The sequence below is a fragment of the Oncorhynchus tshawytscha genome, linkage group LG28 (assembly GCF_018296145.1).
Source record: "Oncorhynchus tshawytscha isolate Ot180627B linkage group LG28, Otsh_v2.0, whole genome shotgun sequence".
In the NCBI taxonomy this organism is placed as follows: Eukaryota; Metazoa; Chordata; class Actinopteri; order Salmoniformes; family Salmonidae; genus Oncorhynchus; species Oncorhynchus tshawytscha.
The window spans coordinates 32825352-32839643 of record NC_056456.1 but is presented as its reverse complement, the minus strand read 5'-3'; the positions used below and the strand labels follow the sequence as shown (position 1 = coordinate 32839643).

Genomic DNA, 14292 nt, shown 5'->3' with positions numbered 1-14292 from the left:
TGAATAGAATCTGGCTGAGAGAATGGGCTCTGGGTTGAGTTGGTGCATAGCTCCTATGGGCGGACGCTGATGTGTTTCCACACAAACCACAGCCTTTCGCTCCCAAAGTGAAAGCAGTGGGACATTTATTTATGTTGCTGCTTCATATATGTGGACTACAGAACAACTTTTCTTCCCTCAGCGAAAAAAGACGAAAGGACTCAAGGAAAGCCATGGAAAGTCAAGTATTTCCAATATGACCTATGGTTTGGTCACTGAGTAGGTTATTTTTGACGCACGAGAGGGAAACTTAAAACAAGGCTGTTTTTGGAGTTCCACCTCCCCTGTCTCCGTACAGTTTGATTCAAAGTCAAAAGCCAAGATGGCCGCCGATTCCGTGCAGGTATGAAAAGTTGACAACTGTTGCAATAAATGCGTAAAGTTGATGTAAAGTGCGCTTTCCAAGTTGGTATAAAGTTATTTACCATTTGCAGTGGATTCAAATATTTTGAGGTTAATACATTTCTTAGGGATTTTGTCCCCCTCTTCAGAAGGATTGGGAATTATAGATTGAGGCCTGGAAAACAATTATCAAAATATCAAAAGTTTTGTGTAATTTTGCACTTGAGCGCCCACCAGCTGAACTACTGAATTAATCGGTTGTATATTTTAATGACAAAAAAGCAATTGAATATCGACTGATAGTAAAATGTTCAGCGTTTTGGAAGAAAAATAGCGTAGTTTCGAACGCATGGAAAAACATTTTCCATTTTAAGGTCCTTTGTAAACAGTGACCCAGTCAAGTGGGCGCGTGTTAAAGCCCAAAGCTGTTTATTAAAAGAAAAACATGTGTTACTAGGCTACAATACTAAGTTAGTTGAAAATAATGTTCCAAGACATGCAAGTATAATCATTTTCAATTCCAAAAGGTTGAGCATTCCCTGATACATGATTCAGTTTGAAAATGGTAACTGTAATGATATTACATTTTGAAACTTCACATCCTGTGAAGTTTTTTCCTTAATCTCAACCGCAACATAACTCCGAAAAAAAGTTTGGTCACTGCTGACTCTGGGGTGACGTCAGCTGTCAAATCTGGTAATTTTTATATTGGGGAGAGAAAAAAAGGCTATCGAACAACAATGTAGCGTGGACGCATAATGATGTGATCTGACCATAACTTTGTATCCTGCGGAACATGTATCTACATTTTTTTTCTCTCTCAAACTTCTGTATTCGAGGACACTAACCTGTGAACATATTGCCTTTGTTTGCAGTTTCAGTGATTAGATTAGAGGTAGGTCACTCTTTGGAACCTTATTTGTACACACTCAGCCTCACTCATGAATTCAGACTTGTCTTTTTGCAGACATGGTTTCACAAGACTCGTGTGTTTTGTTGGGTGATCGCTGAGATTGTTTGGACAGTGAGTGGAAGACTATATCTGGTATTTGTCAAATTGATTATGTTGCTGTTGACGACTAGACAAAGGATGTATAGGAGTGACGAAGTGGTGTTATTGCCCATAACCTTTTGGTCATCAGTAGTTTGTGTCTTGTGTTGTAATTCTGCAAAGAAAAATATCACTGCCCTTGGCCTGTGATGTAAGAGTGACACGTCCAGTTGAACTGACCAGGGCTGTAATTATACTGAACAAAAATATAAATGCAACAATTTCAAAGAATTGAATGAGTTACAGTTCATAAAAGGAAATCAGTCAATTTAAATAAATTCATTAGGCTCTAATCTATGGATTTGACAACTGGGCAGGGGTGCAGCAATGGATGTGCCTGGGAGGGCATAGGCCCACCCACTTGGGAGCCAGGTTCAGCCAATCAGAATTAGTTTTTCTAACAGACAGAATACTGCTTACCACCTACCCCCGCCACCTCAGACAATCCCGCAGGTGAAGAAGCCGGATGTTGAGTTCCTGGGCTTGCATGGTTACTTGTGGCCTGCTGTTGTAAGGCCAGGTGGATGTACTGCCAAATTCTCTAAAATGCTTATGGTAGAGAAATAATGGTAACTGTAATGATATTACATTTTGAAACTTCACATCCTGGCAACAGCTCTGGTGGTCCATGGCTTTGAATCGTATTCACACTGGTAGTCAAACACAGCTACAGAACCAATTGGGTTGAACTGTCTTTTTACTTCTTCCAGCAGTTGTGACGTCCATTTTACCTGTGAGTCATACAGGGAGGCGGAGCCTCTCTCCCTCTGGACTGAGACGCAGGCCTAATTGGCCAACACATACTTCCTCTGTAAAGGTTTAGCCACTAGTCACCCAGAACAGGGAACCACCGTGCAGTCTAATCTCAAATACACACTAAGCATAGGTGTCAATAAGAGTATAGCAGTTAGGGAGAAATAAACGTAGGCAACTTTGACTCAAATGCAACAGCTCCAAAGCGCCGTATATATTATTCCGTTGGTTGAAATGTGGCGCTTGCTTGCTTCACCGAAGTAGTGGATTAGATTATTTCATTGGCCAAATACTGATTCATTAACTGTACTAAAATATGTATACAGTGTTGGGAAACCAACAAGGCAAAAAATGTTTTTACGTTAAACTCTTTCCGAGGCTCCCAATCTCAACCTTAGAAGTATTAATTTACATGTAGCTGTACACAACTGATCCTCCTCTTACTCCCATACACGTCACTCCACAGGGGAGGCCATTGGAACTCTGGCGTTTTTTACATGTTTTTTTTTAACCAAAGTTTATTTTTAAGACTCCACTCGCTCCCCGGAGTGAGATTAGGTCCCTTTCTCGTCTCATGTGACCTCACTGAGCGAGAGGCTAACAGGATTTGGCTGCCCCTTCCTCAGACGGTTTAGACCAAACTCTGTTTTTAGAAAAAGGGAGAACTTTTTGTTTTTGTTGTGAGAGGAAGAACAAAGCAGAACTTAAAAACATACATGGGCGGGCATCTGAAGCAGATGCAATGGAGACGAGGTTGATGGAAATTGATGATGTGATGGTAAGGAACATAGATTTGTGTAGCCAGTAGCCACTGTAGCAATTGTAAAACATCCATGTTTGGATTACGGTACAGTGTTTGCTGAATGCAACAAGGGCTGAATGCAACATGGGGTGTAGATAGGCGTAACATGTTGTGGGCTCATTGTGCCTTGTCTATGAATGGAGCAGTAGGCTAAGCTCAGTTCAAGTGCCTTAAGCTTTTAATGGTTTCATTATGTCGGGGAGCTTACTTTTATTTTCGGCTACAATTTGAAATAAATATTATACACAAGTTCTAGCAATGGGGTCATCCCGAGTGGAATGGAATGAAATTGTCAATTGTATGCCCATTCTATTTTCCCTAAAGTTTTTGAATGGAGAAGTGTGACATAAGCCAGTATTTGTATCAAGTTATAATTTAAAGTATCGTTTAGAGATATTTGTAGGCCTGACAGGCTTTGGTGTTTACCTGCTGTTACCTGCTATTTGTACGCTTGAAAAGCTTTGGTGTTTACCTGCTGTTACCTGCTATTTGTACGCCTGACATACTTTGGTGTGTTTACCTGCTGTTACCTGCTATTTGTAGGCCTGACAGGCTTTGGTGTTTTTACCTGCTGTTACCTGCTATTTGTAGGCCTGACAGGCTTTGGTGTTTTTACCTGCTGTTACCTGCTATTTGTAGGCCTGACAGGCTTTGGTGTTTTTACCTGCTGTTACCTGCTATTTGTAGGCCTGACATGCTTTGGTGTTTTTACCTGCTGTTACCTGCTATTTGTAGGCCTGACATACTTAGGTGTTTTTACCTGCTGTTACCTGCTATTTGTAGGCCTGACATACTTTGGTGTTTTTACCTGCTGTTACCTGCTATTTGTACGCCTGGCAGGCTTTGGTGTTTACCTACTCGGCATTTCTTCCTGTTGCGCCTCAAATGGTGCTACAGGCTGACACAATTAAATGTCTCACTGTATACAAACTACAACTTTTTAATAAAAACGTTATAAAGCATTAACCTCTACAGGATGGATGGGTCCCCCACAGGTCGGTTGAGCTAACATAGCCTTATGCGATTAGCATGAGGTTGTAAGTAACAAGAACATTTCCCAGGACATAGACATATCTGATATTGGCAGAAAGCTTAAATTCTTGTTAATTTAACTGCACTGTCCAATTTACAGTAGATATTACAGTGGAAGAATACTATGCTGCTGTTTGAGGAGAGTGCACAGTTTTGAACTTAAAGTTATTAATAAACCATTTGGGCAGTCTTGATATAACATTTTGAACAGAAATATGACGATTCATTGGATGAGTCTAAAACTTTGCACATACACTGCCATCTAGTGGACATAATCTAAATTGCGCCTGTGCAGGAATAATACATTATGGCCTTTCTCTTGCAATTCAAAGATGGTACAAAAACAAATACAAAAAATATTTTATTTTCTTTGCATTATTTTTTACCAGATCTAATGTGTTATATACTCCTACATTCATTTCACATTTCCACAAATTTCAAATTGTTTCCTTTCAAATGGTATCAAGAATATGCATATCCTTGCTTCAGGTCCTGAGCTACAGGCAGTTAGATTTGGGTATGTCATTTTAGGAGAAAATTGAAAAAAAAGGGCAGATCCTTTTAATGTATTCCGGAATTCTTTATCGATGCTTCAATCATTTGTTAGCAACGTCTTGCTAACTAGCCTGCATAAAGGCTGATCATGATACAAAGGGTCCTTATCTGGTGCTTTGCCAAATGTGGTATAACCTTTTGTCCTCCAGATCCTTTTATATAGCAATCTCCATGACATTTCTTTAGGCCTGACTCCATTTAGTCGACTGGTTAACGAGATTTCTTTAGTCGAGCTGTAGTCAAAAACAAATATATATATATATATTTTGCCCCAAAAAATAAAGGGAACACTAAAGTAACACATCCTAGATCTGAATGAATGAAATATTATTATTAAATACTTTTTTCTTTACATAGTTGAATGTGCTGACAACAAAATCACACACATTGTCAATGGAAATCAAATTGATCAACCCATGGAGGTCTGGACTACAGGCTGATCCAACTTTGATGTAATGTCCTTAAAACAAGTAAATATGAGGTTCAGTAGTGTGCGTGGCCTCCGTGCCTGTATTACCTCCCTACAACGCCTGTGCATGCTCCTGATGAGGTGGCGGATGGTCTCCTGAGGGATCTCCTCCCAGATCTGGACTAAAGCATCCACCAACTCCTGGACAGTCTGTGGTGCAACATGGCGTTGGTGGATGGAGCGAGACATTATGTCCCAGATGTGCTCAATTGGATTCAGGTCTGGGGAACGAGCGGGCCAGTCCATAGCATCAATGCCTTCCTCTTGCAGGAACTGCTGACACACTCCAGCCACATGAGGTCTAGCATTGTCTTGCATTAGGAGGAACCCAGGGCCAACCGCACCAGCATATGGTCTCACAAGGGGTCTGAGGATCTCATCTCGGTACCTAATGGCAGTCAGGCTACCTCTGGCGAGCACATGGAGGGCTGTGCGGCCCCCCAAAGAAAAGCCACCCCACACCATGACTGAACCACCGCCAAACCGGTCATGCTGGAGGATGTTGCAGGCAGCAGAACGTTCTCCACGGCGTCTCCAGACTCTGTCACATGTGCTCAGTGTGAACCTGCTTTCATCTGTGAAGAGCACAGGGCGTCAGTGGCGAATTTACCAATCTTGGTGTTCTCTGGCAAATGCCAAACGTCCTGCACGGTGTTGGGCTGTAAGCACAACCCCCACCTGTGGATGTCGGGCCCTCATACCACCCTCATGGAGTCTGTTTCTGACCGTTTGAACAGACACATGCACATTTGTGGCCTGCTGGAGGTAATTTTGCAGGGCTCTGGCAGTGCTTCTCCCGCTCCTCTTTGCACAAAGGCGGAGGTAGCGGTCCTGCTGCTGGGTTGTTGCCCTCCTACGGCCTCCTCCACGTCTCCTGATGTACTGGCCTGTCTCCTGGTAGCGCCTCCATGCTCTGGACACTACGCTGACAGACACAGCAAACCTTCTTGCCACAGCTCGCATTGATGTGCCATCCTGGATGAGCTGCACTACCTGAGCCACTTGTGTGGGTTGTAGACTCTGTCTCATGCTACCACTTGAGTGAAAGCACCGCCAGCATTCAAAAGTGACCAAAACATCAGCCAGGAAGCATAGGAACTGAGAAGTGGTCTGTGGTCACCACCTGCAGAACCACTCCTTTATTGGGGGTGTCTTGCTAATTGCCTATAATTTCCACCTGTTGTCTATACCATTTGCACAACAGCATGTGAAATTTATTGTCAATCAGTGTTGCTTCCTAAGTGGACAGTTTGATTTCACAGTAGAGTGAATGACTTGGAGTTACATTGTGTTGTTCAAATGTTCCCTTTTATTTTTTTTGAGCAGTGTGTACCAGTCAAGTTTTTTTTTTACTGTTTTCTACATTGTAGAATAATAAAGACATCAACTATGAAGTAACACATGGAATCATGTAGCAACCAAAAAAGTTTTAAACAAATCAAAATCTTTTATTTTTGAGATTCTTCAAAGTAGCCCCCCTTTGCCTTGATGACAGCTTTGCACACTTGACAGTCTCTCAAGCAACTTCATGAGGTAGTCACCTGGAATGCATTTAACCCACTGTTCCTAGGCCATCATTGAAAATAAGAATTTGTTCTTAACTGACTTGCCTAGTTAAATAAAGGTAAAAAGAAATAGCCCTATTTGGTGAAAGACCAGTAAGGCTAAAACGATCATCAAAGACAACAACCACCCGAGCCACTGCCTGTTCACACCGCTACCATCCAGAAGGTGAGGTCAGTACAGGTGCATCAAAGCTGGGACCGAGAGCCTGAAAAACAGCTTTTATCTCAAGGCCATCGGACTGCTAAACAGCAATCACTAACTCAGAGAGGCTGCTGCCTACATTGAGACCCAATCACTGGCTAATTTAATAAATGGATCACTAGTCACTTTAAACAATGTCACTTCAAACAATGCTACTTAATAATGTTTACATATCTTACATTACTCATACCATATGTATAGACGGTATAAAATACAATCTATTGCACCTTGCCTATGCCGCTCGGCCATCGCTCATCCATCTATTTATATGTACATATTCTCATTCACCCTTTTAGATTTGTGTGTATTAGGTAGTTGTTGGGGAATTGTTAGATATTACTGCACAAGCATTTCGCTGCACTCGCATTAACAGCTTCTAACCATGTGTATGTGACCAATAAAATTGGATTTGATTTTGATTTGACCAAGTCCATATTAGGGCAAGAAGAACTCAAATAAGCAAAGAGAAATGACAGGTCATTACTTTAAGACATGAAGATCAGTCAATCTGGAAAAAGTTCAGTCAAGTGTAGTTGCAAAAACCATGAAGTGCTATGATGAAACTGGCTCTCACAAGGACTGCCACAGGAAAGGAAGACCCAGAGTTACTTCTGCTGCAGAGGATAAGTTCATCAGAGTTAACTGCACCTCAGATTTTAGCCCAAATAAATGCTTTACAGAGTTTAAGTAATAGACCCATCTCAACATCAACTGTTCAGAGGAAACTGTGTGAATCAGGCCATCATGGTCGAATTGTTGTGAAGAAACCACTCCTAGTGGACACCAATAATAAGATGAGACATTCTTGGGCCAAGAAACACGAGCAGTTGACATTCGACTGGTGGAAATCTGTCCTTTGGTCTGAGGAGTCCAAAGTTTAGATTTTTGGTTCCAACCGCCGTGTCTTTGTGAGACACAGAGTAGGTGAATGGATGATATCCGCATGTGTGGTTCCCACCGTGAAGCATCGAGGAGGAGATGTGGGGGCGTTTTGCTGGTGACACTGTCAGTGATTTATTTAGAATTAAAGGCGCACTTAACCAGCATGGCTACCACATCATTCTGCAGCGATACGTCATCCCATCTGGTTTGTGCTTTGTGGGACATGTTTTTCAACAGGACAATGACCCGACACACCTCCAGGCTGTGTAAGGGCTATTTGACCAAAAAGGAGAGTGATGGAGTGCTGCATCAGATGACATGGCCTCCACAATCACTCTACCTCAACCCAATTGAGATGTTTGGGATGAGTTGGAGCGCAGAGTGAAGGAAAAGCAGCCAACAAGTGCTCAGCATATGTGGGAACTCCTTCAAGACTGTTGGAAAAGCATTCCTCATGAAGCTGGTTCAGAGAATGCCAAGAGTGTGCAAAGCTGTCATCAAGGCTTTTAGGGTGGTTACTTTGAAAAATAAACTAATCAAAATATATTTTAGAACACCTTTTTGGTTACTACATGATTTCATATGTGTTATTTCATTAGTTTTGATGTCTTCACTATTATTCTACAATATAGTAAAAATAAAGAAAAACCCTTGAATGAGTAGGTGTGTCCAAACTTTTGACTGGTACTGTATATGTGTACAAGACACCTGTCAGATTTTCACATGTCTGAGTGGGTTAATCGAGTGTGGAGGCCGTAGGGATGGATGGCACAGTCCATCACTCTAAGAAGTTCTTCTGAACTTGTATATGGTTATATTACATAAGAACAATGGTGCAACACTAATAAAATAAAGTATTTTATAACAAATGCACTTTCTCCCGCATAGGATAGGAGTCGCTGGTTTCAGAACCGTCGACAATCTGGGCTCCTTTTCCTAGACCATGTTATGTGCATAATAGCAAAGTTAACCAGCATATTGGTGTTGAGAACAATGTATTGGAGGCAGCAGTAGAATGAGGAGATCTTGCCTTAATGTCTAAGAAAGGTGAGGAGAGAGGAAATCCCAACGTAATTGTCTAATCAATAGCCTAACTGTTAAAAATGCCTGTCTTTGTAAGTCATCCATGTATAGTGGGTAGAACAAGTATTTGATACACTGCCGATTTTGCAGGTTTTCCTACTTACAAAGCATGTAGAGGTCTGTAATTATTATCATAGGTACACTTCAACTGTGAGAGACGGAATCTAAAACAAAAATCCAGAAAATCACATTGTATGATTTTTAAGTAATTAATTAGCATTTTATTGCATGACATAAGTATTTGATCACCTACCAACCAGTAAGAATTCCGTCTCTCACAGAGCTGTTAGTTTTTCTTTAAGAAACCCTCCTGTTCTCCACTCATTACCTGTATTAACTGCACCTGTTTGAACTCGTTACCTGTATAAAAGACACCTGTCCACACACTCAATCAAACAGACTCCAACCTCTCCACAATGGCTAAGACCAGAGAGCTGTGTAAGGACATCAGGAATAAAATTGTAGACCTGCACGAGGCTGGGATGGGCTACAGGACAATAGGCAAGCAGCTTGGTGAGAAGGCAACAACTGTTGGTGCAATTATTAGAAAATGGAAGAAGTTCAAGATGACGGTCAAACACCCTCGGTCTGGGGCTCCATGCAAGATCTCACCTCGTGGGGCATCAATGATCATGAGGAAGGTGAGGGATCAGCCCAGAACTACACAGCAGGACCTGGTCAATGACCTGAAGAGAGCTGGGACCACAGTCTCAAAGAAAACCATTAGTAGCACACTACGCCGTCATGGATTAAAATCCTGCAGCGCACGCAAGGTCCCCCTGCTCAAGCCAGTGCATGTCCAGGCCCGTCTGAAGTTTGCCAATGACCATCTGGATGATCCAGAGGAGGAATGGGAGAAGGTCATGTGGTCTGAGACAAAAAGCAAGCTTTTTGGTTTAAACTTCACTCGCTGTGTTTGGAGGAAGAAGAAGAAGGATGAGTACAACCCCAAGAACACCATCCCAACCATGAAGCATGGAGGTGGAAACATCATTCTTTGGGGATGCTTTTCTGCAAAGGGGACAGGATGACTGCACCGTATTGAGGGGAGGATGGATGGGGCCATGTATCGCAAGATCTTTGCCAACAACCTCCTTCCCTCAGTAAGAGCATTGAAGATGGGTCGTGGCTGGGTCTTCCAGCATGACCGCGACCAGAAACACACAGCCAGGGCAACTAAGGAGTGACTCCGTAAGAAGCATCTCAAGGTCCTGGAGTGGCCTAGCCAGTCTCTAGACCTAAACCCAATAGAACATCTTTGGAGGGAGCTGAAAGTCTGTATTGCCCAGCGACAGCCCCGAAACCTGAAGGATCTGGAGAAGGTCTGTATGGAGGAGTGGGCCAAAATCCCTGCTGCAGTGTGCAAATCTGGTCAAGAACTACAGGAAACGTATGATCTCTGTAATTGCAAACAGGTTTCTGTACCAAATATTAAGTTATGTTTTTCTGATGTATCAAATACTTATGTCATGCAATAAAATGTATTTAATTACTTAAAAATCATACAATGTGATTTTCTGGATTTTTGTTTTAGATTCCGTCTCTCACAGTTGAAGTGTACCTATGATAAAAATGACAGACCTCTACATGCTTTGTAAGTAGGAAACAAAAATGGTTAAAGAAAATTGTGAAAAATAAAAATGTATATACCAATTTCATTTAAGGATAAGAAAATTGACAGCTGTGCCAGATAGATTGCAAAATAGTTGGGAAGAGATTTTCGATGTACCAATTCCACGGCACATGGTTAATGAATTGACACGCAAAATGACGCCGGATTCAAAACTTTACATTTTTCAATTTAAATTATTATACAAAATTCTTGCAACCAATAGAATGATATAGGGGATACAATCTTCTCAGCTCTGCAGATTTTACTGCGAGATCATTTATTTTGGTACTGCCCATACGTTTTTGGACACAGGTCCAGGTATGGCTGAAGAATTGCAACATTTACCTAGAACTAATGCTGCCGATAGCAATACTGGGTGATGTGAAAAGTCAGTCAATTGATCAATAATATAATTATTTGAGGAAAAATGTTTATTTTTAATTTACAATCTGCATCATAGCACAGTTGGAAAATATGGCAAATAGAAATCCAAAATGGATGGTGTTAAGAGATAGATGGGAGGGGAGCTGAAGGGTGGGACTTATAACACATCTAAAACATACAGGGTCTGTAAAATGTGTATAGGATCAGCAATGTTGTGAAATAGCACAGTTACAAATAGAAATCAAACTGGATGGACATCAGAAATAGAGGAAAGACTAAAAACAAAATATACCTATTGTAAAATAGATTGTCTGTAAAATGTGTACAATATGTATAAACTGAAGGTAGAAGCCTAAGTGTTATTGTTTATTAGTTTACTCCAATTGGGGGAAGAGTGGTAGGGTTTGCAGGGAATAATAAAAGTGTGTGTGTGTGTATATATATATATATATTATATTTTATATTTTTTATATATATTTTTATATAGCCTGACTGCCATTAGGTACTGAGATGAGATCCTCCGACCCCTTGTGAGACCATATGCTGGTGCGGTTGGCCCTGGGTTCCTCCTAATGCAAGACAATGCTAGACCTCATGTGGCTGGAGTGTGTCAGCAGTTCCTGCAAGAGGAAGGCATTGCTGCTATAGACTGGCCTGCCCATACCCCAGACCTGAATCCAATTGAGCACATCTGGGACATCATGTATCGCTCCATCCACCAACGCCACGTTGCACCACAGACTGTCCAGGAGTTGGCGGATGCTTTAGTCCAGGTCTGGGAGGAGATCCCTCAGGAGACCATCCGCCACCTCATCAGGAACATGCCCAGGCGTTGTAGGGAGGTCATACAGGCACGTGGAGGCCACACACACTACTGAGCCTCATTTTGACTTGTTTTAAGGACATTACATCAAAGTTGGACCAGCCTGTAGTGTGACTCCAAATCCAGACCTCCATGGGTTGATCAATTTGATTTCCATTGATAATTTTTGCGTGATTTTTGTTGTCAGCACATTCAACTATGTACAGAAAAAAGTATTTAATGAGAATATTTCATTCATTCAGATCTAGGATGTGTTATTTTAGTGTTCCCTTTATTTTTTGAGCAGTGTATGTGTGTATGTATGTATATATAATTTCTATATTATATTTATTTATTTGACCCAAAAATATATTTATTTACCTGAAAAATATGGTGAGTTGGAAATGATGCAGACAATTACATTGATGGAAGCAACAATCTATCCTCAATATTAAAGCTGATCCACCCCCTGGAAAAAAAATATATTTGAAAGAATTCACATTTGGCTGTTTTTAATCTTTACTTTGTTAGAACAGCCTTTCTGGTAATATTTATTTAGTGTTTACACTGTTCAAAATTGTCCAATTTATTTCAATTTTTTTTTTTAAAGTAATTTAAAAAAATATATTATTACCGCTCCTTTTTCTTGATCTCTTTCATATTGTTACTACTACTACTACTAATAATAATAATAATAATAATAAGTGATGTCATTATCATTAGTAGTGTTAGTATAGCAGCCTTGTATAACCACCATCCAGCTGTAGACCTAAGAGCGCATCATGTTTAGTCTTAATACCGTAACTTCCTGATGCCTATATTTCAATACTTATATAGGCTACTGTATCAATCATATGAGTCATTCATGATATGAAATGCAGTCAAGCATTTTAGTTTTAAAAGAAAGTGACTCTTAAATAATTAGCTTAAACAATAAATAAACCGTTCCATTTCGGAAATTGCATTAACGAATGAATGCGACTGTTTTTAGTCTTCGCTGTTATAAAGGCTTTAAAAAAAACGTTACCACAAAAAACATTACCACTGGTATGCGTATAATTCATTTAGTGTTTACATTGTTCCAAACGGTCAGAATTTTTTTATTGTAATCTAACAGCACCTGTTAGGCACACACAATATGCACTCAGTGCTTGCTCCTTTTATTTTTCTTCATATCCAGTATTTTCCAAAACTAGTCAAATGTATTCCATAAATCTGACTTCCCCTTTACCTCATGAGCAACCAGTAAACATTTCCCCGTTTCGAGTTTATTTGTCACGTCCTCTACATCCATTTTGCTGTTACGGTGTTTGGAGTTTATAACCATTTTATTGATGCGATTATAGGTCAGGCCCTATTGGTCACGTGCATGCCATGCATACATGTCACGTAAAGAGAGCAAGGGTTTAGGAAATCGGGAATGTTTTTCCAAAAGGAAATGAGGGATTATGGTAACGGAGCTTTTCAGTCAGAAGTGAATTATGTTGCAGCTTCAGCAACGCGTACAGCGTGATAACTGCTGGTCGCTGCGGCAGGGAGGAGAAAGCGGGACAACAGGTGTTTGTCAGTCACTCGCCATCTTTTTTTTTTTTCTTCTTTTTTTTTTACACAGCGCTGCAAGTTTGAGCCCAGCACAATCAAATCCATTGCTGGTCGGACACCCTCTAGTCATTTGTGTGTCTTAATTATTTAATCAAACAGTGTGCTTAAAGAATGAGACATGCTCAGTGAATATAAACTCAGCAAAAAAAGAAACGTCCCCTTTTCAGGTCCCTGTCTTTCAAAGATAATTCGTAAAATTCCAAATATCTTCATAGATCTTCTCTGTAAAGGGTTTAAACACTATTTCCCATGCTTGTTCGATGAACCATAAACAATTGATGAACATGCACCTGTGGAACAGTCGTTAAGACACTTACAGCTTACAGACAGTAGGCAATTAAGGTCACAGTTCTGATAACTTAGGACACTAAAGAGGCCTTTCTATGGACTCTGAAAAACACCAAAAGAAAGATGCCCTGCTCATCTGCGTGAATGTGCCTTATGCTACAGGAGGCATGAGAACTGCAGATGTGGCCAGGGCAATAAATTGCAATGTCTGTACTGTGAGACGCCTAAGACGGCGCTACAGGGGGATAGGACAGACAGCTGATCGTCCTCACAGTGGCAGACCACGTGTAGAACACCTGCACAGGATCGGTACATCTGAACATAGCACCCGCGGGACAGGTACAGGCATGGCAACAACAACTGCCCGAGCTACACCAGGAATGCACAATCCCTCCATCAGTGCTCAGACTGTCTGCAATGGGCTGAGAGAGGCTAGACTGAGGTCTTGTAGGTCTGTTGTAAGGCAGGTCCTCACATCACCGGCAACAATGTCGCCTATGGGCACAAACCCACTGTCGCTGGACCAGACAGGACTGGCAAAAAGTGCTCTTCATTGACGAGTCGCAGTTTTGTCTCATCAGGGGAGATGGTCAGATTCGTGTTTATCGTCGAAGGAATGAGCGTTACACCGAGGCATGTACTCTGGAGTGGGATTGATTTGGAGGTGGAGGGTCTGTCATGGTCTGGGGCGGTGTGTCACAACCTCATCAGACTGAGCTTGTTGTCATTGCAGGCAATCTCAACGCTGTGCGTTACAGGGAAGACATCCTCCTCCCTCATGTGGTACCCTTCCTGCAGGCTCATCCTGACATGACCCTCCAGCATGACA

At 41.3% G+C, this 14292-nt stretch overlaps 1 protein-coding gene across 2 annotated transcripts in view; it reads left to right on the top strand.

Annotated features, from left to right (window-relative positions):
- LOC112227106 (serine/threonine-protein kinase N2) overlaps positions 1–14292 on the top strand; it is a 39040-nt gene continuing 24748 nt past the window's right edge. Inside the window, exon 1 of one of the 2 annotated variants that reach the window (XM_024391949.2) lies at positions 1–382. In XM_024391949.2, coding sequence (XP_024247717.1) covers positions 362–382 — 21 coding nt within the window. In that variant the 5' untranslated portion in view covers positions 1–361. Of the gene's footprint in view, positions 383–2850; positions 2964–14292 lie in introns of those variants that run through there. The other variant, XM_042307842.1, reaches the window with a different exon arrangement.